At 42.0% G+C, this 26,815-nt stretch overlaps 1 protein-coding gene across 1 annotated transcript in view; it reads left to right on the plus strand.

The window, feature by feature from the left end:
- Positions 1 to 26,815, plus strand: part of LOC126162120 (unconventional myosin-XV) — a 504,442-nt gene that overhangs the window by 81,813 nt on the left and 395,814 nt on the right. Inside the window, exons 4-5 of the mRNA XM_049918408.1 lie at positions 1,647 to 1,756; positions 23,563 to 23,847. Coding sequence (XP_049774365.1) covers positions 1,647 to 1,756; positions 23,563 to 23,847 — 395 coding nt within the window. The remainder of the gene's footprint in view (positions 1 to 1,646; positions 1,757 to 23,562; positions 23,848 to 26,815) is intronic.

The raw sequence follows: 26,815 nt of genomic DNA on the forward strand, positions 1-26,815 counted from the left end.
GTTCTTACTGAAAAATCGAACCAGCAAAGTCATTTCTAAAAGAGTATCTCCACCCACCGAATATGTCTGTCGATTAGGTGTTGTCTACAAATCGAAGAAAACGTTTTGCAGAGAGCGTTCAGAACGTCGTCCAGAATTATCCCAGAAAGTGGTAAAAATTTTAAATAACAATTATTGTGGCAGATGAAGACAGTCTGCGTCAGCTTCACCCTGAAGTTTTGTCATCAGGCCGGCGAATACGCAAAGCCTCATACGTGAGTGATATGTGTGATCAGTGTACGGACAGACCCTGAGTAAGTGGAAAGAGCTGGAAACCGTCGATGGTGCCGGACACTTCTACTGGAAAATCCTGGACTTTTGGTGCCAACCAGATTCGTGGAGGAACATGTTTACTGATTCCCAGATTCATATGGCTAACCAAGGGAAGATGCAAACGCGGTACATGAGAAACTTCTTAATTCTCTCAAGGTTGTTGTTTGCACCAGCAATGAGTAACTTGTTGCATCTGCTTCTACACAGTCATCACCGCAGCTGCCCGTCTGGAAGTCTTAGTTAATTTTGTATATCACATGTGCGACTGTTACCTCTCCATTAGATATTTGTGGAAAGGTGACAAAACGATCAACAGGGCACCTGTGAGCAAAGAGGAAACTTTGGCTGTCTTACACTCCGTCATTTCGAAGAGACTTTCGCCATTCACTGCCCAGTTACTTTTAAGCCACACACTAACAACGATTCTAATATCATAGACATTCCAAAATATGTGATTGCCTGGGCGCAAAGTTTGGCAATTTCATACACATACGATTTCATTATATTTTACAGCGTTATTACTTTCGTTTGGTAGAAGTCGAAAAGACGAGTTCTTCTAATTTCTATACGTCTGTCCCGTGTGCTTCAATTTCCACTCATCCAGCACATAATGCAAACAAAGCCAGCGAGGGCGGTGGTCAGTGTTCGGAGAATAGATTTAGCTGATATCTGACATCGCAGCTAGAATGTGCAAGAGCAGAATGTCATTTCTGAAGCCATAGTAACCTTTCAGTCTGAGATACCATTTTTTTACGAAGTTTACTTTGTGATTATTGAACGGCAGTTCAGTGAAACTGTTTAATTAATTACAGATTACACCGTAATAAATATTTTTTGTTCCTCTATTTCTGGCGTGCGTGCATCGTAACTGTTTAGGTCCCTGTACGGAAGCTAGACATTTATTTGAATGAAAATTTTTTTTATCGAGATTATCCACTCTGAAATGCTCGCCATTCCTCTTAAACACCCTAGACCACCCTAGTGCTACTGTTGCAAGTCCAAGAAACTTATTTAAATAATGAAGGGTTTCACTGGAAGGAAACTTATCTAACGCACGAAGAGCTCTCTCAGGTTTTAGACTTCTACGTTAAGTATATTATTCAGGCTGTAATATATTCGAGATGCGGCAGCAACACTTCTATGTAGACGAGTTTTACTGCCTTCACACCCCACTATAATGAAATCTCTGTCACCACACATTACTTAGCGTATTTTTAAAGAATTATATTAACAGTATGTTACAAAAAATTTTAATTCTATTTCACGAGACCAATGTGAGTATGCATTTTGAGCGCCTGACGCTGTTGTTAACATCGATTCTCTTACGATTGCAGACCTACACGGGAAGTATCCTCGTAGCCGTCAACCCGTACAAAATGTTCGACATCTATGGCCTCGACATGGTCAAGAAATACGAGGGACAAATACTCGGAACGTTGCCTCCGTAAGTATGCTGTCAGCTTTATCAATTTTTATAACTATTTCTTCAAATTCGCTGTCCTACATTTAACGCAAAAGAAATATCTCAATCTATTGTTACGAAATGGCTTTATCTTTTAATATGTGATGATAGATCTAGCATCAGTATGCCTTCTATTACATCATTTTTCTGGTGTGCTTTGTACGTCTAATGCATTCCGGAACGGAGGATGTACAGCGACAAAAGCTTTGGAAACATGTAAAAGCTACTATTAACAAATGAAAGAAGAGCAGATTTCGAAATAGTGCGGTCGAGAGACAGTTGTGGTAGTTCAGAAGAGGGTAAATGTCCGCTGGGACTATCGTAAGACTTTCCGCACTGCACAGGAACTGGAACACTCCCGCTGTCGGCAGTCTCAAGGATACGAGAGGATTTTCGTAACTTCTTTCGACCGTACTATTTTAAAATCTACCCTTTCTTCCATTTTTAATAGTGGTTTTCATAGTTTCCAAAGTTGTTGTCATTGTACATCCGTCATTTCGCAATATGTTAGACGTAGAACTCATGACTTAGTGACAGAGGAATGTGTCCCGTGAAGCCACGGAAACTTTTCAGGCCATCAATTTTGAAAAACTTCTGTCAGGAGCGGCTCTGCAACACGGCAGATCGAACAGACGATCGTTATTAGTTCAAGAGGAGAACAAACCGGCGAGGTTGACCGTGAGGGAGAAACAAGCCAGTTATGTTGTAGACACAGTTGTGATTGGCTAAAATGCCTCAAATTTCGAGATTTTACCTGAACTGGTGGAAATCAGAAAGATGGTCGTGGACTCTCATGGAGGGAACGGCCTGTCCGACAGAATGTTATCGCCAGTTCAGGGTTAGGTATATGAAATGTATTGTTTCATCGCAGGGCGCGTGATTTTACAACAGTAGCTTTATTGTAGTAATAGTTGATCGGTGGTTGTGACTTTCAAAGTCGATAGGGCAGCAGGCTTTTCAATTGCTATACTAACGACGTTTGGGAAGATTGCATGACCTGGCCCTGTACGAGGGTTGCCCAGAATGTAATGCACGCATTTTTTTCTTCTACAGTTCTTTATTAAACATAATGAGAATTACACATGAAAGAATGGTGTTTTATCTACACACCCTATTTTTCCACGTAATCTCCATCCCGTTATATGGCCTTCCTCCAGTGCCAAACAAGGGCGTGTATGCCCTGTCGGTACTAATCTTTGTCCTGGTGGCGGAGCCAGTGCTTCACTTTGTGAATCACCTCTCGTGTCCTCAGAAGTCTTCCACGAATGGCATCATTTAATGGCCCAAATAAGTGGGAGTCCGAGGGGACTAGGTCAGAGCTGTCAGGTGTGACAGCCAGGCCTCCCCGACTGCTGCAAATCGTGGAGATCTGCCGAGTCGCCTTCTGATGACCTCACCCTCTGTGCCCAGCGACTAATTGTACTTCTGTCGACTGCAATTGCTCCATAGAACATGCACAAGCGTTTGTGAATATTCCCCACAGTTTCTTTCTTTGCAGTGAGAAATTCAATGCCGGTACGTTGCTTGTAACGTAGATCACCAAGAACGCCATTTTGAAACTGTCCTGCAGCTAAGCTATCTGTCGGAAGTGACGGAAACTTGGCGCGCTCACTCAGGAGACTTCAAATACGAGGGTTGTCGAGAAAGTAAGTTCCGATCGGTCGGGAAATGGAAACTACAGTGAAAGCCACAAACATTTTATTTGTAACAGTTAAGTACACCTTCCACATACTTCTCTACATAGCCGCCGCTCCAACTTCGAGTGTTGTCGTAGTGTTGTATCAACTTTCCAATATTCTCATCATAGAAAGCAGCCGCCTGTGCTTTCTGCCAGTATCTGCGCTGGTCTGCAGCTCGCTGTCTGTAGAAAAATTTTGTCTTCATAGCGAGCGGTTCTTGCGAGCAGAGCTGAGACTCGGTGGGAGCCAATTACGGACTGTATTGCGGGTGATCAAACACTTCTCCTCGGAAACGCTGCAGTAGCGTCTTTATTGCCCCTGCAGTGTGCGGCCGAGAACTGACATCAAGAAGGAACTGCTCGACAGTTGTGTTATGTGGGCTGCATGACACAGGCGAAATCTCTAACCAGACCCTCATACTTGGCGGAAGACGCTATTCCCTACGCATCTTTACGTGCTCACTGTTCACCCAAAACTGAAAAGAGCGACGTGACACAATCGACGGGCATACTAGAGACACTGCCCAACAAATCTGTGCAAAGCTTTACCGGATTTTCCCAGTGGTTTCCATTTCGCGACCGATCGAAACTTACTTTCTGGATAACCCTTGTAATACATTCGTAACGTTTCGCATTCGTAGCATTGTTTTCGGCTGAGAAAAAAATGCGGTATATTACTATGTGGGTAGCCCTCGTAACATTTAGCAAACAAAGGCTTGCTATGTTGGTACCTCTGAAAGCAAGGGGCAGTTATAGCTGTTAATTTTCCCGTGGGCATTCAATTCTGCTGTATGGCAACCCCTTTTGTAAAATTTTTCTGACGGAAAATAGTCCCCCACACGGTGGATGTGGGAGGGGAGGGAAGGGGATATAAAGGCGGCGCCCAGCAGAAAACAACCAGTCGCAGGAACGCCTGATGACTGCAAAAAGTCGGCTCGCGGATTCTGGACATCACCACCCGGCTGAATACCCAAGAAATATTCAAAATAATTGGTGTTGGCGGAAGTAGTGAGGGTGCAAATGCGGAACAGCAGTAGCAAGAAAAGCATTTCTGAACAAGAGAAGTTTCTTAACGTCGAATAATCACTGATGAACCCAACATTATGACCACCTTCTTCACAGATTGTTAGTCCACCTTTGAAACGCAATACAGCAATATGTGGCACGGATTCGAAAGTCCTTGGTAGGCTTCCGGAGAAATATGTTTACGCTCAGGTGCGGTGGTTTGTCGACGCGGAGCTGGCGCCCGATAGCGTCCCAAATGTTTTCCATCGGGTTCATATTAGGCGAATTTGGAGGCCAAGATATCAATGTGAGCTCACTATCATGTCTCTCAAACCACTGTGGAACGGTTCTGGTGTTGTGATACGAACAGTTACCTGCTCGAAGGTGCCATCGTCGTCAGAGAAGACATCAAGCATGAAGGGATGCGTGTGGTGCGCAATAAAATTCACGTAGTACACAGCTGCCATGGTTCTTTCGACTACTACCATAGTTCCATGAAAGCTCAGATGGATGTACCCTATAGTATACTGCTCCCACCGACCTAGGTCCGTCGTGCGGTACATGTTTCAAGGAGCCGTTCACCTAGCTGGACACAACTATCGATCTGATGTAACAAGAAACATCATTAATCCGACCAGGCGACAATTTTCACTACTCCACGGTCGAATCTCGATGATTCCGTGCGCACTGCAACCATTATTGACGACGTCTTGGGTGAACATGGGAACAGCTGTGGTACGTGTTCTCCGTAGATTGTTCAAAAATTTGCACTCCAAAACACTTGCGCCTGCATCAGTATACTCTGTCGTCAGGTCTGCCACAGATAGCCGCTAATCCGGCTTCACAGAGTGGACAAGCCTCTGACGTCCACTTCAGTGTGGAAGCATGGACGTCCAACACTTTGTCACCTACTCGTGGTTTCGCTGCCATTCAGTTTCTTTCCGTAATTGTTCACGACAATAGCAAACGAAGAGCCAACCGGTGTCCCCATTTCCGAGAAGCTCGTTCCTAGGCACGGGCATGTTTCCCATTCGTCTCTACTGCGCTTATATACACTCCTGGAAATTGAAATAAGAACACCGTGAATTCATTGTCCCAGGAAGGGGAAACTTTATTGACACATTCCTGGGGTCAGATACATCACATGATCACACTGACAGAACCACAGGCACATAGACACAGGCAACAGAGCATGCACAATGTCGGCACTAGTACAGTGTATATCCACCTTTCGCAGCAATGCAGGCTGCTATTCTCCCATGGAGACGATCGTAGAGATGCTGGATGTAGTCCTGTGGAACGGCTTGCCATGCCATTTCCACCTGGCGCCTCAGTTGGACCAGCGTTCGTGCTGGACGTGCAGACCGCGTGAGACGACGCTTCATCCAGTCCAAAACATGCTCAATGGGGGACAGATCCGGAGATCTTGCTGGCCAGGGTAGTTGACTTACACCTTCTAGAGCACGTTGGGTGGCACAGGATACATGCGGACGTGCATTGTCCTGTTGGAACAGCAAGTTCCCTTGCCGGTCTAGGAATGGTAGAACGATGGGTTCGATGACGGTTTGGATGTACCGTGCACTATTCAGTGTCCCCTCGACGATCACCAGTGGTGTACGGCCAGTGTAGGAGATCGCTCCCCACACCATGATGCCGGGTGTTGGCCCTGTGTGCCTCGGTCGTATGCAGTCCTGATTGTGGCGCTCACCTGCACGGCGCCAAACACGCATACAACCATCATTGGCACCAAGGCAGAAGCGACTCTCATCGCTGAAGACGACACGTCTCCATTCGTCCCTCCATTCACGCCTGTCGCGACACCACTGGACGCGGGCTGCACGATGTTGGGGCGTGAGCGGAAGACGGCCTAACGGTGTGCGGGACCGTAGCCCAGCTTCATGGAGACGGTTGCGAATGGTGCTCGCCGATACCCCAGGAGCAACAGTGTCCCTAATTTGCTGGGAAGTGGCGGTGCGGTCCCCTACGGCACTGCGTAGGATCCTACGGTCTTGGCGTGCATCCGTGCGTCGCTGCGGTCCGGTCCCAGGTCGACGGGCACGTGCACCTTCCGCCGACCACTGGCGACAACATCGATGTACTGTGGAGACCTCACGCCCCACGTGTTGAGCAATTCGGCGGTACGTCCACCCGGCCTCCCGCATGCCCACTATACGCCCTCGCTCAAAGTCCGTCAACTGCACATACGGTTCACGTCCACGCTGTCGCGGCATGCTACCAGTGTTAAAGACTGCGATGGAGCTCCGTATGCCACGGCAAACTGGCTGACACTGACGGCGGCGGTGCACAAATGCTGCGCAGCTAGCGCCATTCGACGGCCAACACCGCGGTTCCTGGTGTGTCCGCTGTGTCGTGCGTGTGATCATTGCTTGTACAGCCCTCTCGCAGTGTCCGGAGCAAGTATGGTGGGTCTGACACACCGGTGTCAATGTGTTCTTTTTTCCATTTCCAGGAGTGTAGTTTCCATACTGCGAAACGTGCCCGCAAAGCCATCAGATGGCATTCAATACCGGATGGACAACGGTCGTAATATTTTGGCCCATCAGTGTAAATGTCAAGGTGAGGAAGACTGGATATATTTGATTGGAGATTGCCTTGTGCGGATGTGACGCGTGGATAATAGAAACTTTCGCACAAGAATGCAACAGAAACTTTTGAAACGGGGTGCAACAGGAGAATGCAGAAGATTATATGGGTAGATCGAGCAACTAATGGAGAGGTACTGAATTAAAATGGGGAAAAAGAAATGGATGGCACAACCTGACTAAAAGAGGACGATATTCTGAGGCAATGTCAAGTTTGGTAAACTTTGATATTGGAGGATAGGTGTGGGGGGGCAAAACCTGTAGAGGGGAGGCTCAAACACAGTAAGAACGTTCAAATGGATATAGGCTGTATTGCTCTTGAAAACTGAACATTCTTTTGTCAAATCACCTTTAGCTAGAACGCATGATGCGCTCTAGTGTTAGTCATGTTGTACATAATTCAGGAACATACGCTACGGACAAAGCATTGTAACAGTGTTCACTTAGCAAAAGAGCGAGTGGCCTCGTTCACAAGATAAAAGCGCTTAAGAATGTGTTACTAAACTCTATCATGGGATTTACATCATCGACTGAAATTGGTTTGAGCCACTCATCTACATCTACATCTACATTTATACTCCGCAAGCCACCCAACGGTGTGTGGCGGAGGGCACTTTACGTACCTCTGTCATTACCTCCCTTTTCTGTTCCAGTCGCATATGGTTCGCGGGAAGAACGACTGTCTGAAAGCCTCTGTGCGCGCTCGAATCTCTCTAATTTTACATTCGTGATCTCCTCGGGAGGTATAAGTAGGGGGACGCAATATATTCGATACCTCATCCAGAAACGCACCCTCTCGAAACCTGGCGAGCAAGCTACACCGCGATGCAGAGCGTCTCTCTAGCAGAGTCTGCCACTTGCGTTTGCTAAACATCTCCGTAACGCTATCACGCTTACCAAATAACCCTGTGACGAAACGCGCCGCTCTTCTTTGGATCTTCCACATCTCCTCCGTCAACCCGATCTGGTACGGATCCCACACTGATGAGCAATACTCAAGTATAGGTCGAACGAGTGTTTTGTAAGCCACCTCCTTTGTTGATGGACTACATTTTCTAAGGACTCTCCCAATGAATCTCAAACTGGTACCCGCCTTACCACAATTAATTTTATATGCTCATTCCACTTCAAATCGTTCCGCACGCATACTCCCAGATATTTTACAGAAGTAACTGATACCAGTGTTTGTTCCGCTATCATATAATCATACAATAAAGGATCCTTCTTTCTATGTATTCGCAATACATTACATTTGTCTATGTTAAGGGTCAGTTGCCACTCCGTGCACCAAGTGCCTATCCGCTGCAGATCTTCCTGCATTTCGCTACAATTTTCTAATGCTGCAACTTCTCTGTATACTACAGCATCATCCGCGAAAAGCCGCATAGAACTTCTGACACTATCTACTAGGTCATTTATATATATTGTGAAAAGCAATGGTCCCATAATACTCCCCTGTGGCACGCCAGAGGTTACTTTAACGTCTGTAGACGTCTCTCCATTGATAACAACATGCTGTGTTCTGTTTGCTAAAAACTCTTCAATCCAGCCACATAGCTGGTCCGATATTCTGTAGGCTCTTACTTTGTTTATCAGGCGACAGTGCGGAACTGTATCGAACGCCTTCCGGAAGTCAAGGAAAATAGCATCTACCTGGGAGCCTGTATCTAATATTTTCTGGGTCTCATGAGCAAATAAAGCGAGTTGGGTCTCACACGATCGCTGTTTCCGGAATCCATGTTGATTCCTACAGAGTAGATTCTGGGTTTCCAAAAACGACATGATACTCGAGCAAAAAACATGTTCTAAAATTCTACAACAGATCGACATCAGAGATATAGGTCTATAGTTTTGCGCATCTGCTCGACGACCCTTCTTGAAGACTGGGTCTACCTGTGCTCTTTTCCAATCATTTGGAACCTTCCGTTCCTCTAGAGACTTGCGGTACACGGCTGTTAGAAGGGGGGCAAGTTCTTTCGCGTACTCTGTGTAGAATCGAATTGGTATCCCGTCAGGTCCAGTGGACTTTCCTCTCTTGAGTGATTCCAGCTGCTTTTCTATTCCTTGGACACTTATTTCGGTGTCAGCCATTTTTTCAGTTGTGCGAGGATTTAGAGAAGGAACAGCAGTGCGGTCTTCCTCTGTGAAACAGCTTTGGAAAAAGGTGTTTAGTATTTCAGCAGCCGGCCGGAGTGGCCGTGCGGTTCTAGGCGCTTCAGTCCGGAACCGAGCGACCGCTACGGTCGCAGGTTCGAATCCTGCCTCGGGAATGGATGTGTGTGATGTCCTTAGGTTAGTTAGGTTTAATTAGTTCTAAGTTCTAGGCGACTGATGACCTCAGACGTTAAATCGCATAGTGCTCAGAGCCATTTGAACCAGTATTTCAGCTTTACCCGTGTCATCCTCTGTTTCAATGCCATCATCATCCTGGAGTGTCTGGATATGCTGCTTCGAGCCACTTACTGATTTAACGTAAGACCAGAATTTCCTAGGATTTTCTGTCAAGTCGGTACATAGAATTTTACTTTCGAATTCACTGAACGCTTCACGCATAGCCCTCCCTACGCTAACTTTGACATCGTTTAGCCGGCCGGAGTGGCCGTGCGGGTCTAGGCGCTACAGTCTGGAGCCGAGCGACCGCTACGGTCGCAGGTTCGAATCCTGCCTCGGGCATGGATGTGTGTGATGTCCTTAGGTTAGTTAGGTTTAATTAGTTCTAAGTTCTAGGCGACTGATGACCTCAGAAGTTAAATCGCATAGCGCTCAGAGCCATTTGAACCAGTATTTCAGCTTTACGCGTGTCATCCTCTGTTTCAATGCCATCATCATCCCGGAGTGTCTGGATATGCTGTTTCGAGCCACTTACTGATTTAACGTAAGACCAGAATTTCCTAGGATTTTCTGTCAAGTCGGTACATAGAATTTTACTTTCGAATTCACTGAACGCTTCACGCATAGCCCTCCCTACGCTAACTTTGACATCGTTTAGCCGGCCGGAGTGGCCGTGCGGGTCTAGGCGCTACAGTCTGGAGCCGAGCGACCGCTACGGTCGCAGGTTCGAATCCTGCCTCGGGCATGGATGTGTGTGATGTCCTTAGGTTAGTTAGGTTTAATTAGTTCTAAGTTCTAGGCGACTGATGATCTAAGAAGTTAAGTCGCATAGTGCTCAGAGCCATTTGAACCATTTTTGGACATCGTTTAGCTTCTGTTCGTCTGAGAGGTTTTGGTTGCGTTTAAACTTGGAGTGAAGCTCTCTTTGCTTTCGCAGTAGTTTCCTAACTTTGTTGTTGAACCACGGTGGGTTTTTCCCGTCCCTCACAGTTTTACTCGGCACGTACCTGTCTAAAACGCATTTTACGCTTGCCTTGAACTTTTTCCATAAACACTCAACATTGTCAGTGTCGGAACAGAAATTTTCGTTTTGATCTGTTAGGTAGTCTGAAATCTGTCTTCTATTACTCTTGCTAAACAGATAAACCTTCCTCCCTTTTTTTATATTCCTATTAACTTCCATATTCAGGGATGCTGCAACGGCCTTATAATCACTGATTCCCTGTTCTGCACTTACAGAGTCGAAAAGTTCGGGTCTGTTTGTTATCAGTAGGTCCAAGATGTTATCTCCATGAGTCGGTTCTCTGTTTAATTGCTCGAGGTAATTTTCGGATAGTGCACTCAGTATAATGTCAGTCGATGCTCTGTCCCTACCACCCGTCCTAAACATTTGAGTGTCCCAGTCTATATCTGGTAAATTGAAATCTCCACCTAAGACTATAATATGCTGGGTTATGGCCCAATTAATGCATGAAGTTTACTGTGTAGTTATGCAGAAATGAAGAAACTTGTACAGGAGACAATGACGTGGTGAGCTGCATCAAACTATTTCTCGGACGTAAGACAACAACAACAGCAACAACAGAAACTGGAATGTATTTTGGTACAAATTTCGGATCTTCATATCTCTCAATTCGCATCCTCGGACTTTTCATTTGTAATAATTGCAGATGGAGTAGCTAAGAGTCAGTTTGGCGATAACGGAGACCGTTACAGTTGTATCTTTCCTGTGCAATGGGAGAAGCTCGAGACATTACTGGTTGCAATGAGATTAGTATACAACAACGATTAGTAGTGCGGGACTTGCGACGTTTTTGTGTTGTCTCCAGGTTTTAAGTGAGGACTGAGCAGTTACTCCATAAATACCAGTATAGCAGTGCAGAATATCGATCTGGGACGCCGATAAACATATACTCTGTCGAGAGAGGTTTAGTTACGTCACCAGTAGTGTAGTGCATGGCGGTGTGTACATACATTCGCGGCATGTCGTTGTTAAGTAGAAAAGTAGCAGATTGTTCCTAAGCACCAAGATAATTATGAAAGAAGACAACACTCCCAGTGCTTCGATATGATATAAAAAATTAAACTAAACTCCGTCCGAACAGAGTTTGGAAGGTCCAACCGACCATACGCCGCGTTATCCTCAGCCGATAGGCATCACTGGATGCGGATATGGAAGGGCATATGGTCAGAACACCGCTCTCCTGGCCGTAATCAGTTTTCGTGAACGGAACCGGTGCTTCTCAGTCAAGTAGCTCCTCAGTTGATCTCACAAGGCCTACGTGCATCCTGCTTGCCAACAGCTCTCGGCAGACCCGGACGGTCACCCATCCAACTGCTAGCCAAGACAAGTCCGACAGCGTTGAACCCCTGTGATCTGACGGCAACCGGTACTACCACTGCGGCAAGCCGTTGGCCTTCCGTATGATACAGAATGTCGGACTATTCATTAGCACTTCGAACATTAACTTCAGCCATCGACAAGAATTAACGCTGTATTCTGAATGTAACGCGTATCTCAGGTCCATTTAAAACCGTAAATAAGAACCTTCTGAGTTCGCCATACAAAATGTCCACTTTTTTGCTTTAGATAGCCAGAACTCTTCATGTATGAAGATTCCTAAACTTTTCCATTTCAGCATTCCGAATGTCTCTTGAGCCTGAGTTTCATTATGTTTCTTCTTTGATTTAAGAAAACTGGTGAACGTATACACACTGTGATACCTTAATGTGATATCTTCACAGGGGTTACTAGGTCTTTCTTCAGATGGCGGTGCGTTGCACTTTCTCAAGAGAATGGTGGCCAACTTGAGACTCTGAAGAAGAACAATATAAGTTTTTTTATATAAAAAAAGATTGTTATTTGGAACCTTATATCTGATTGTGTCAGTGAGATACCGACACCAGGAATGGCTGAAAGGGAAATTCAGTCATGGTCCACAGAAACATATTGCAAAGCAAGTGTACTGGTTGTTTCCTAAATAAAATCTAAAACGAAGAGTCCATATGTATGCTACAAATTCAAAAAGCTAGGACATGTGACATGCATTATTTTGCATATAAGTTTCAAAAAGTATTCGTTTCCTAAAATATTTTCCGAAGACTTAAAAGTGGCAGTATATTTGCGCCGAAACAACCCAAAAGGCAACGATAAGACGATCTAAACGAAGTTTGGTGAATGCAGAAACTGCCTGATTTCCTTTGAGCTTGATGTAATTCGCTTTACAACAGATTTATAAATGGCACTGTTTCGTGGCGACCAAATCTTTCATCAACATCTTTGCCCCAAAATGAAGTAACAATACAGTGTTGCCCTTGTTCATTTATCTGAAATCTGATAACAGAGAGGTTAATACCTGCATGATAGCGTCCCACAATGTACTGATTTCGCGTAGAGCTTATCGGAGAAAATATAGCTCTTCTCTCACGTTATGAACTTAGCCCTCAGGCACTGGGTGATATAATGGAATCATTTTAGCTTGAAAATGTTTAAAACATTGTCAGGTACTTGCGTTTTGCGTCAAACTGTTAGAAAATGTTTACTTTTTTCCCTTGATTTGTCTTTTGCAGTCACGCAAAGACAAACAACACATTAGCTTCGTCTTACAGGTCTATAGCACTTAGGTTCCGTGTTCCTTGAACAGAGAGTAGCATTGGCTTAAGGGGGTAGTCTAGGGTACAAATTTAATTTAGCTTAATTTTTTAATTGGCTGAAAATGTTCCCTGTAGAGTCTGTTTTTAAGATTCATTCTTATAAAGTGTGCCCATTAATGTTAAAATATATTAAAACCGCTATTTACTATATGGGCGTCTAGCGTATTCAAGCGCACAATACAGCCGATTTAATACTGTAATAGTTACTGACGTAATAGGGATCTTCTTAATTTAGGGTAGTATCATAGAGGGAATTAGTGTCAACTGCAATACTATTCTCAACAAGATTTCTCATTATTCGCTTGTGGTAAAGAATCTGAAAGCACATGCTTGACATCTCGCTTGTTTTTTGTATGAAGTAAAACGTTAGTGCTTGAAAATGACAGACAAACGTATTTGTGCGGATAGAAAAGATTCGAAAAATAATTCGATTCGTGCAAAAAACGCTTAGACTGGTAAGCGGGTTAATCGATTAATTTCGTTGCAATTTCAGACATCGGCGGAAAAAAGGCCAACTGCTCGGCGCTGGCATTGCCGATTAAAGGTTTGTTCAATTTCAATACTGAAAAAACACAAGATGATATTTTCTTTTCAAAACACATGTTTCAAGTTGTCGGGAGCTATAACTCGTGAAATACACATGCAATTACAGTATCCATTTTTTTAGCTTGTGAGTCGGCGTTATTTCTACTGAAGTACCAAGGATTTTCGCGGTATATTTTAATTTCCGTCTTTTGGTACAGGTTTATAAAGGCATTCTTGTCGAAAAAATCAACTTTTATTTCAGAGTGCCGCCATTTTGTCAAAAACCATTAGTTTTTAAAAATATTCCTACGTAATACGTTCGCCGATATCATCAGTTTCAAAACAGTTTTCAAAGTTTTGTTCTAGGTTTAAAATTGTGGCGTTCAGAACTCCCCCCAACCGCCCTCGCACTCCGCGAAGGTCTTTCGTCGACTTCGTGTGGTATCCTCTGGGTGCAACTTTCTCACTTAAAATTAAATTAATACTGTCTTAAGGGTATACAATAAAGGTATAAAGTCAGTTTTGTAATTTGTTTGTTATTTTATTGAAAAATAATGAACATCGGTTCGAAAATCGAGCGTCATTCTGGTCTATCACCTTAATGACCTACGCTCAGTGGTCGCAAAAAATTGGCTCACGAGCCACATACGCCTCTTTCGCTCCTTCAGTGTGGCTCTTCCAAAAAATACTACTTGCGGGCGGGCATGTCTGTGCGATTGAAACTTGGTGGCCCACGTGCGGAAGACTACAACTGTAGTTAAAATCTGCATCACTACCGTTGGCAGTTCCAACTGCATCTGTCCTACGCATTTTGGTTCCCCTTCAAGACTCGCCACAAGTCACCTGCATTTTTCCAACTAGCTGCAGACCCTACAAGTATTTTGTCATAAATTTAAGAACTGTAATTATTTTGTGTTAGTGACAGGTTTCTTGTTTGACAAGCCTACATAGGAGAAGCAAAGAAAAACGGAAGACGAAATCCGTAAATTTGAGGTTGAATGGCTAAAGACTTTCGCGTTTATTAAAAACTTCAATGGCCTTTCGAAATTCTCATTTGTTAGGGAAAATTGGTTCATAACAAGAAATCAAATATGGAGAGACATTTCGCAACGGAACACATGTCATTTAGTACTAAATACACTTATCAACCAGAACATTATGACCATCTAGGTAATTAACTGTATGTCCGGCTTTGGCGGCGACGCGTTGTGGCATGGAAGCAATGAGGGCTTTGTTGGTTGCTGGAGGGGGTTGGTACCACATCCGCACACATAAGTCACCTAACTCCCGTGAATTCCGGGGAAGTGTTCGATGAACTCTGACGCCACGTTCCATCACTTCCCAGATGTGTTAGATCGGGTTCAGATCTGACGAGTTCGGAGGCCAGCATATCAACTGGAACTCGCCACTATGTACCTCGAACCACAATCCTGGCCTTGCGACATAGCGCATTATCTTGTTGAAAAATGTCACTGCCGAGGGAAACATGGTCGTCATGAATGGGTGTACATGGTCTGCAACCAGTGTACAATACTCCTTGGCCGTCATGATGCCTTGCATGAGCTCCCCTGGACCCATAGATGCCCGCTTGTATGTTCCTCAGAGCATAATGGATCCGCCGTCAGATTATCTCCTCCCGCAGTACAGGTGTTAAGGACCTGTTTCCCGGTAAGACGATGAATTCGCGCCCTCCCGTCGGCATGATGAAGAAGGTATCGGGATTCATCAGACCATGCAGCACACTTTCACTGCGACAATGTCCAGTGCCGATGGTCACGTGCCCATTTCAGTCGAAGTTGCCGATGTCGTGGTGTTTAGCGCTGGTCGTCGGCTGCATCGTTAACAGTGGTGCGCTGTGTGTTGAGACACATTTGTGCCTGCCAGCATTAAAGTCTGATGTTATTTCCGCCACAGTTCGTCGCCTGTTCTGATTTACCAATCTGCCCAGCCTACGACGTCCGATATCAGTAATGAGGGGTGACCGCCCAACCCTACGTCTGGTCGCGGTATCACCTTAACTTCGCTACGTGTTGAAGATGCTCACCACAGCACTCCTCGAACACCCGACAAGTTGTGCAGTTTCCGAAATGCTCGTGCCGAGCCTCCGGACCATCACAACCTCCCCTCGGTCACACTCAGATAGATCGCGCGCCATCCCCACTCTACACGCGGACAGCATGGTCACTGATAGTACATGCACCGTGCGTGTGATTGACTAGCAGTCATTCCTCGCCAGGTGACGCTGCTGCCTCCTGGACGGGTTTATATCGATAGTAGGTCGGTGGTCATAATGTTCTAGCTAATCCGTGTATTCTGACGGCGGTACAAGAAAGAAATCAGTTGATGAACCTCAGGAGAGTCCAGAAAAAAATCGAGTTCTACATTTAATTACTGGATGCAATCTTCCAATAGTGTTAACATTACAAGTTTTGTGATTAGCCAAGAGATTGCTAAAAGAGAAAAGCCATACATACACGGTAAATAGTTGTTTTATATATGCACCCACAGAACTGTTTCGGTATTTTAAGAACAAAGCAGATATTCTTTAAAAAATTGAAGATTTACGACTGTCTGCTAAAACAGTGAAAGACAGAACAGACAAAATGTTTTTTGCATATCATCAACCGGCAATTCGAAAATGTTAAAGTGCGTCCAGCTTTATGAACAGCTGCTGACGAGTCTTGTGACGTAAATGATAGAACGCAAGTTTCACTTTTTTATGATATATTTCATCTACACGTCCTAAAGAAGAACTTTAAGATTATTTCCACTCAATGGTCAAACACGTGGAGAGGATATAAGAAATGCTGTAACTGAACGCATTGAAAAATAGCATATTCCACTCAATAAAAATATCACATTCAACAGTTGGGGCAGAGAGTATGACTGTTTACTTTTGAAAGAAAAATACCATCATGGGGGTACCACTGCATCGTTCATCAAGAAGTGCTTTGTGTGCAGAAATTTCCAGAAGAAGTTTGCAAAGTTATAGATCGTGTGATTAAGGTTATCAAGGCAGTTATAGTTAAATCTCTTAATCATTGCCAATTTAAAGAAATTTTAACTGAAACGAAGAGTGAGTATGCAGATCTTCTGCTGCATAACAACATATGTACGTTATCGAGACGAAACATTTCGAAGTGTTCCATCTCCTTATTAACAGGTTCTGCTTGGGTGTACTGTATCGAGAACTAACGAATGATAATGGAACCAAAAATTTTATTTCATGGTAGACGTTAATTCCCCTCTTAATCAACTTAACCGTAAACTACAGGGGAAAAGAATCACAATCTTTTCCGGTGTTAGAAGAAGTTATTTCATTTGAAAATAAATCTCTTTTTGCAACAAATTTTGAAAGAGAAATATTGATTCACTTTCCAAGCCTGTTGTAATATCGTCATAAAAAATAAATATATAATGTCGAGTATTGAGAAAGTTATGTTGGGATGCCCCCCCATGAACCATGGACCTTGCCGTTGGTGGGGAGGCTTGCGTGCCTCAGCGATACAGATGGCCGTACCGTAGGTACAACCACAACGGAGGGGTATCTGTTGAGAGGCCAGACAAACATGTGGTTCCTGAAGAGGGGCAGCAGCCTTTTCAGTAGTTGCAAGGGCAACAGTCTGGATGATTGACTGATCTGGCCTTGTAACAATAACCAAAACGGCATTGCTGTGCTGGTACTGCGAACGGCTGAAAGCAAGGGGAAACTACGACCGTAATTTTTCCCGAGGGCATGCAGCTTTACTGTATGATTAAATGATGATGGCATCCTCTTGGGTAAAATATTCCGGAGGTAAAATAGTCCCCCATTCGGATCTCCGGGCGGGGACTACTCAAGAGGACGTCGTTATCAGAAGAAAGAAAACTGGCGTCCTACGGATCGGAGCGTGGAATGTCAGATCCTTTAATCGGGCAGGTAGGTTAGAAAATTTAAAAAGGGAAATGGATAGGTTAAAGTTAGATATAGTGGGAATTAGTGAAGTTCGGTGGCAGGAGGAACAAGACTTCTGGTCAGGTGACTACAGGGTTATAAACACAAAGTCAAATAGGGGTAATGCAGGAGTAGGTTTAATAATGAATAGGAAAATAGGAATGCTGGTAAGCTACTACAAACAGCATAGTGAACGCATTATTGTGGCCAAGATAGACACGAAGCCCACGCCTACTACAGTAGTACAAATTTATATGCCAACTAGCTCTGCAGATGACGAAGAAATTGAAGAAATGTATGATGATATAAAAGAAATTATTCAGATAGTGAAGGGAGACGAAAATTTAATAGTCATGGGTGACTGGAATTCGAGAGTAGGAAAAGGGAGAGAAGGAAACGTAGTAGGTGAATATGGATTGGGGCTAAGAAATGAAATAGGAAGCCGCCTGGTAGAATTTTGCACAGAGCACAACTTAATTATAGCTAACACTTGGTTTAAGAATCATGATAGAAGGTTGTATACATGGAAGAACCCTGGAGATACTAAAAGGTATCAGATAGATTATATAATGGTAAGACAGAGATTTAGGAACCAGGTTTTAAATTGTAAGACATTTCCAGGGGCAGATGTGGACTCTGACCACAATCTATTGGTTATGACCTGTAGATTAAAACTGAAGAAACTGCAAAAAGCTGGGAATTTAAGGAGATGGGACCTGGATAAACTGAAAGAACCAGAGGTTGTACAGAGTTTTAGGGAGAGCATATGGGAACAATTGACAGGAATGGGGGAAAGAAATACAGTAGAAGAAGAATGGGTAGCTTTGAGGGATGAAGTAGTGAAGGCAGCAGAGGATCAAGTAGGTAAAAAGACCAGGGCTCTTAGAAATCCTTGGGTAACAGAAGAAATATTGAATTTAATTGACGAAAGGAGAAAATATAAAAATGCAGTTAATGAAGCAGGCAAAAAGGAATACAAACGTCTCAAAAATGAGATTGACAGGAAGTGCAAAATGGCTAAGCAGGGATGGCTAGAGGACAAATGTAAGGATGTAGAGGCTTATCTCACTAGGGCTAAGATAGATACTGCCTACAGGAAAATTAAAGAGACCTTTGGAGATAAGAGAACCACTTGTATGAACATCAAGAGCTCAGATGGAAACCCAGTTCTAAGCAAAGACGGGAAAGCAGAAAGGTGGAAGGAGTATATAGAGGGTCTATACAAGGGCGATGTACTTGAGGACAATATTATGGAAATTGAAGAGGATGTAGATGAAGATGAAATGGGAGATACGATACTGCGTGAAGAGTTTGACAGAGCACTGAAAGACCTGAGTCAAAACAAGGCCCCCGGAGTAGACAACATTCCATTGGAACTACTGACGGCCTTGGGAGAGCCAGTCCTGACAAAACTCTACCATCTGGTGAGCAAGATGTATGAAACAGGCGAAATACCCTCAGACTTCAAGAAGAATATAATAATTCCAATCCCAAAGAAAGCAGGTGTTGACAGATGTGAAAATTACCGAACAATCAGTTTAATAAGCCACAGGTGCAAAATACTAACACGAATTCTTTACAGACAAATGGAAAAACTAGTAGAAGCCGACCTCGGGGAAGATCAGTTTGGATTCCGTAGAAATACTGGAACACGTGAGGCAATACTGACCTTACGACTTATCTTAGAAGAAAGATTAAGGAAAGGCAAACCTACGTTTCTAGCATTTGTAGACTTAGAGAAAGCTTTTGACAATGTTGACTGGAATACTCTCTTTCAAATTCTAAAGGTGGCAGGGGTAAAATACAGGGAGCGAAAGGCTATTTACAATTTGTACAGAAACCAGATGGCAGTTATAAGAGTCGAGGGACATGAAAGGGAAGCAGTGGTTGGGAAGGGAGTGAGACAGGGTTGTAGCCTCTCCCCGATCTTATTCAATCTGTATATTGAGCAAGCAGTAAAGGAAACAAAAGAAAAATTCGGAGTAGGTATTAAAATCCATGGAGAAGAAATAAAAACCTTGAGGTTTGCCGATGACATTGTAATTCTGTCAGAGACAGCAAAGGACCTGGAAGAGCAGTTGAACGGAATGGACAGTGTCTTGAAAGGAGGATATAAGATGAAAATCAACAAAAGCAAAACGAGGATAATGGAATGTAGTCGAATTAAGTCGGGTGATGCTGAGGGAATTAGATTAGGAAATGAGACACTTAAAGTAGTAAAGGAGTTTTGCTATTTGGGGAGCAAAATAACTGATGATGTTCGAAGTAGAGAGGATATAAAATGTAGACTGGCAATGGCAAGGAAAGCGTTTCTGAAGAATAGAAATTTGTTAACATCGAGTATAGATTTAAGTGTCAGGAAGTCATTTCTGAAAGTATTTGTATGGAGTGTAGCCATGTATGGAAGTGAAACATGGACGGTAAATAGTTTGGACAAGAAGAGAATAGAAGCTTTCGAAATGTGGTGCTACAGAAGAATGCTGAAGATTAGATGGGTAGATCACATAACTAATGAGGAAGTATTGAATAGGATTGGGGAGAAGAGAAGTTTGTAGCACAACTTGACCAGTAGAAGGGATCGGTTGGTAGGACATGTTCTGAGGCATCAAGGGATCACCAATTTAATATTGGAGGGCAGAGTAGAGGGTAAAAATCGTAGGGGGAGACCAAGAGATGAATACACTAAGCAGATTCAGAAGGATGTAGGTTGCAGTAGGTACTGGGAGATGAAGAAGCTTGCACAGGATAGAGTAGCATGGAGAGCTGCATCAAACCAGTCTCAGGACTGAAGACCACAACACCAACAACAACATGTTGGGATGGTTTGGACGTATAGAGAGGATGAACGAAAGCAGTTGGGAAAAAAATTATACAAGACGATTGTGGAAGAATGAGTTGGAAAGGTTCAACCTCAGTGAGAGTGTGTCAGTCAGATAGTGGGCGGTTTTAGCAAAGGCCAGCGTAGGAATACCCAAATTAAGTTAATAACAGTGTACCTACTTTATGAAAAATTATATCCTTGGTACGGAAAGAAATGTGTAACCGTAATGTCTTCACTTATGTTGTTCCAAAACCTAACGCATTTCTCGTTTTACCAGCTATCTATGACCCTTAAAAATTACATTCTTTCATCGAAAAAGTCTGTAGTTAGTACAATAACACGGTGGATAAATAAGTTTTGGATAGTAACCATATTTCAAGATACTCTCTTTTTCTCGTGCTATCATATACCAAAATCTTATTTCGATATCTCCAACGATATATGAAATATTAGGAATGTTGTGAATATTTCATTCTGGCTTTATCGCTGGCGCACGCGATCGCAAATGATAATGCTACATCACATCAGTTTCCTTGAGATTGGTGATGGACAAGACCTCCACCTGAGTCTAAAGAAAAATTCAATATGTTAGCTAAATTTCATACACAGCAACGTATGTAAAACGCACCAAACGTAAAATCGTAGGGACCTCTATTCTTCATTGCAAACTTTTTCAAATTTCGTGCCGTGGCTTGTTTACATGCAAAATCACTGTAACTATGACCATTAACGAAATGATGGACATATATCTGAAGCTGACATATATTGCTATAAGCAACGCTAAAATGATTTTTTTTTATCGAACAGTTTCTGTAAAATCGTTTGAAAAAGAACGGGGACCCCGAATCAACTTGGTCAGTGGTTTGGACGAAATTTGGTCGCTGCGCATCGGTTACCGTAACCTGGGCGGACTCTAAAACTGTTATTCTCTTTCATACACTGACAAAAATGTAAGCACACTCTTACCAGCTAAACCGATAAGAACACTAAACCTCTAACATGACATAAAGTAGACCACTTGTGTACAAAAACTGAGCAAATTTCTCAATGAGTTGGGAATATAATTATCAGTCTTGCTTAGAACCTGAGAGATTCTAACCGCCTATCATAAAGGCGAATAAGAAAGTATGTAGCCTTATTCGAGGCTTAATTATTTAATTAGTTTAAAATCGATCCAAAGTTCAAAATAAGAAAAACAAGTTTTCTTCTTACCGGAGAGGAATTATCATCTAGTTGCGTGAGACTTTTGAGACGTCATTATAGAATTCACAGTCAATGGATCCTCGGATCTCCTCAGTCTCATTTCCAAGAATAAACGGCTGGTCAATAAAAAGGTGCAATACCATTGTGCAATATTTACTCTGCTTCGGAATGTAGGACAGTCAAGACGCTGCTGCTGTTATAATTGCTCTATACTGTGGCGAGCAGAAAGAAGGAACACGGATGAGAAACTGTTTCACTCAGGAAAATATGTCCAAAGAATTGTAGTTGAACGAAAAAAAGATTATCATAACCGTTTATGCATTGATGGTCCAACTTTTGATACAATTATTGTTCTCGTGACCAAAAACAAAACACTATATGCAGAGACGCAGTTCCAAGAAATCATCGGTTATCTATTACTTTGCGATAACCATGGCGATAACTTGCTACTTGCAAATCTTTGGAAGACATGAAATTTACAAGGGCAATTTCACTTCAAAGTATTTGGGGAATGGCTACGGAAACCTTCATGCAACAATGTATGCGCTTAAGGATTATATTCGAGTAAATAATGTAGGCCTATAGGCTGCACTAGGCCACAATGAAAATGTTTGGTCTGGTTTGGATAAGTTTTACAAACAAAAATAAGAACAGTTGAAAAGCCGTTATGCAATGTTTGTAATAATTATTTTTCTATGTGTATGCTGATTTGCATATCGATCAATCTTTTGTTTTTGTTTTTATAAGGTAACATAGAAGCACAGTGCAGAGGAATGAAAGAATTTGCTATAAAGGAACAGGATATTCCTAGAACTCTGTAACCAGCTTTGAATGTCAACGGAGAATACGCGTTATTGTTGCAAAGCATGTTTTTATATATTAATGCGTAACCTCTCAATCCAGTCCTGTAACTTTCAATATCATTTCACATTTCTTTACAATAAATTTATTGTCACTTTAGATTACACTTGCAAATTCTCGACGTTAACTGTTTCAGGAGTCTTGCTCTTGTGTACTGATCACTGTGCTTTCAATAATTGCTTTCCTTGCGCAACACAGCTGATGTACCAGCTTGCTGGAAATAGAAATGTTATGTTCAGTAAAGCAAAGTTCATTTGGATCAGTTTAGAGTCGACTGTAGTGGATACTTTATATGGCTTTATAGTGTGTACTGAAACAAATCATAATTATTAAGAAATACATGCTGATTTAATTGTAGTTACAATCCATCCTGCTCCAAGACGAAAGCTTCGTACTACCGCGACAGCACGCACTGGAGTAAAAAATCGCACAAGTGTTGTTAGTAAACGAAACTGAAATCGTCTTACGTATTGACATGTTAAATACATGTCCCAACTGCAGCTATTATGCACAGTTATCGCAAGGACAGGAAACAGTATAAAATACAGAAAAAATACCGTGCTACAAAGTAACACGTCAGACAATAATGGTTCCTTCACACAATACTGGCAAATGGATAAAGTTGGCCTCAATCAATAATAAATTACTACCGGCCGAAGCTCTCAGATTTTAGCGACTCCTATCAATTCAGGAGTAGAGAGCGGCCGGCCAATTTAAAACACAAACGCATTTCAGTGTAGCTTGCGTCACGCCACTAATGAGCCAAACGTAATTAATATTGAACCTTATATTTAGCTGATGAGAGATGCAACTGACTTTGTAATTTTGGCCATATGCTAATAAAGCAAAAAATGTGGCGTTATGAAACTGGCTAATGTTGGTTTCATGCCACAGAAGCGAAGTGCTTCAGGTGGAAGCGAAGTGCTTCAGGTTTCCGTAATTTTGGCCTTATTTGATTTATTTTTTCTGATAGCCCAGTGTTATCACCAATCTCTATGTACATGTATTGCAATTTGAAATAGTTAATGCTGGAAACGAACCATGTTGCAAAATAAGGTACAAATAACTGTATTTCAGCACCATTGGTCAATTCACAAACATGAGAACATAAATGTACTGTAACCTACCCATGGGTGTGTTATGGTTTACTTAAATGTGCATGTGTTGTTCTAGGCACCTGTTTGCTGTTGGCGCTGCTGCTTACAGTCATCTCCACAAAGAAGGAATGCCACCTGAAAATCAGGTTGTAGTCATCTCAGGAGAGAGTGGTTCTGGAAAGACTGAATCAACAAAATTGGTTATGCAGTATCTAGCTGCTGTGAATAAAGCACCTTCAAATCTGATAACTGAACAGATTTTAGAAGCATCACCACTGCTTGAGAGTTTTGGAAATGCCAAGACAGTGCGAAATGACAACTCATCACGGTTTGGAAAATATCTCGAGGTTCACTTTAAAGAGTAAGTTATGTTGTTTAATTGAAATATTATATTTGAGAACTACATTAGCAACTTTTACAGTAGTAATAAACTACAAATTATTCCTCCTCTACATACGAAAGTCAAATTTTAAAACTGCTGGCTAACCAACTGAAAATGAAAGCTGTTGATAGTAGAAACTTGACATTTTCAAAGCAAATGCATTATCCCAGAAATTATTTTCTGTTTCTCATGCAGAAGGAGTGACAGTTTTAAAAGTGCAATGCTTTGCATTTAGCAGAGTGACAAGACTAATTACACTGATTAACAACAGACAGACCTCGTTTCAGTTACAAGAAACTTGGAGATAAATGGCTAATGAATCCAGATCTAAGTTCAGAATTTCTGTATTGTCCTCAGTTTTCATGTAATAATAGGCTTTGTAAGTGTTTACTGCTGCATTTGTATTTTAAGTGTCAGGCAAAATGGCATGCTCTCACAACAAGACTTACAAATGTAAACAACAGAAAAACGTCTCAGTACACAGAGAAGTGAGCAACTTAAGAGAAAAGTAAAGAAAGAATAGTATTCAAGAAGTGTCTTGGTGGAACCATCCTCCATGTTTGTCAGTAACAGTACCAAGTTTATCTGAGACGAAGTCCAAATCATGGTTCAAGGAATGTAGTTTAAGTGACATGTTAAATCACTTTTTTTTTCAGGTAAATGAGGACATGTGAAGTATTGTTCTTGGTTTTCATAAAGTTTTTGAAAAGACCCAATTTAATGTGTAGCTGAGTTAGATAAACATTTTTGGGAACAACAAGAGAAGTGTCCACAATATTCTTGTGTTCAGTAAGCAGTTCATTCAGAGAAGACCTTTTTTTCCCAATTGGTGTTTCTTTTTCCGTCTCTGCTTTTCTACTCGCATAGAATGCAGCAGTGCCTTATACATCTGAGCTGCATGTCAAGAAGAATTCTAATTACATTGAGACTCCCACATATAGACCATTCGTATTTCTCATATTGTATATGTGTGAGCCACAGTTTAATGTTATCATATGCCTCCTCAGATTAACTTAATGGGCAATCAGAACAGAAGGAAATTTGTTCTCATTGTTGACAAATATTGCTTTCAGACTAATTTGCTGGAAAATATTAACAAGACTCAGCAATTTACACTGATGTCCATAATGGGCTCATATCATGACAAAAAGAGTCACTTATTTCTGTCAGAGAAAATTACAGTCTATGTTGTAGTTTGCTGCCTCTCTAAAAATCATGGGAAAAGGAAAGTATATGTAATGTGAACCTTTTAACCAACCTGTCAGGAGTGTAGTACAGGATGAACAACATGTGTATGGGAGGGGGGCAGCAGTTCTTACCTTGGCCATTAATCTTACTCCAAAGTTCACGGCATACTTCTACTAGAGGATTAAGTTTCTATTTTCATGATTTCAGAGTTTCTCTCCACAGACGTAATGAGAAGAATTTTTACTACTTACTCAGGTATTTTACTATTAACAGCATTTCATGTTACAAATTAACAGAAAACACGTATCACAAGCCTTCAAAAACTTAAACAATAAGCAGTCACTTCCAGCCATTGTCAGATGTCTGAATTCTAAGATGTAAGTGACATTAAACAGAGTGTGATTCTACATGTTCAAGTGTGACTTGTTGGCAGGACTGCCAAACCACCCTAATTTCCAGGAAGTGGATTTCCGTACTGAGAGTCAAGTATGCTGATTCCTTGTACTTATTTAAATTAGTTTTCAACAGTTAAATATCCAGAATGCCTAAGTTAAGACATAAAAGAGTAACCAATATAGGTGTTTTCAAGGATTTTGATAAATAGAGTGCAGAATGTAACAAGGAAACAGAGCTGATAGCCAAAAAACTGATTTCATTTTCCAATTCAGCACCCACGACCTAGCAAAGAATACCATTCACATTCTTTGTAACAAAAATGTTGTTGATCAGTGTTGTCTGGAGCTAATTTCTTCAGATCACGTCATCCTAATCCTCCATTTTGGTGTTTAATGTATTACATAGATCTGCTTCACTTAATCATTATATATGAGTTTCAGATGTTGTTTCTGTAGTCTGTGTCCATATTCTCCTTGTTGGGAGTAGTCCCTTCTTATGTATGTTTCTTTTGGCTTGTAGTGTTGTTTTGTTCCTTTCCTTGTTATAAATTTGGCTTTTTAAAAAAGTGTGAAAGTATGTGCTCTGTACTCAGTCTTCCCTTGCTTTGGACATTATTTTCATCTCCTCTTCCATTAATCATGTCTCTATGCTTGAGCCTCTGTTTTCTGAATTATACTGTCTTGCTATCACTAAAGCTTTTGTATCTTCCAAGGTCTCTAAATTCTATGTACTACCTTTCATTATTTTACTCTTCTTGAGATTAAGTTGAGATTTTATTTTCTGACTTTCTGATTGTTTATGCCTATTTTATTGTCATTCTAAAAGACGATATTTACATTTATAATAAGGTCCATTTTCTGGTGCCACAGCCATGTTCTTAATGTGTAAGATGAATAATTCCACTGTGACTATTTAATGCTCATTGAATATTCTGTAAGGTGTAATGCATCAGTCATCATGCCCATTTTCAAGCACATTTTACTTCAACAGTTTCTGTAAGGGCGTTTGTGAAAAACAGTAACTAGAGTATGACATGACAAGACAGCAGGAGAAGAAGAATAACTAGGAGAATCACAGTATACATTGAGTAATGCATTAGCTTTTACTGAAACCCTCCAACTGCACTAATATAAGGCACAGTCTGTCATACAAAAACACAAGTGTCACACACCATGTCATTAAAATGTTAAATAAATAGAAAAAGTTAAAAAATAGCTGAACAGGAGCATGTAGACCAATGTAATGTAACATTCAGAGCCAGTTCATGTACTTCCAAGTACTGCAACATCAGGTTACAGCAGTGTGTAACAGATAGTTAAATCTTGAATGTGAAATAAGTGGCAAATTGAACTGTAGAAACATT

Source organism: Schistocerca cancellata, chromosome 2, assembly GCF_023864275.1.
Source record: "Schistocerca cancellata isolate TAMUIC-IGC-003103 chromosome 2, iqSchCanc2.1, whole genome shotgun sequence".
Taxonomy (NCBI): Eukaryota; Metazoa; Arthropoda; class Insecta; order Orthoptera; family Acrididae; genus Schistocerca; species Schistocerca cancellata.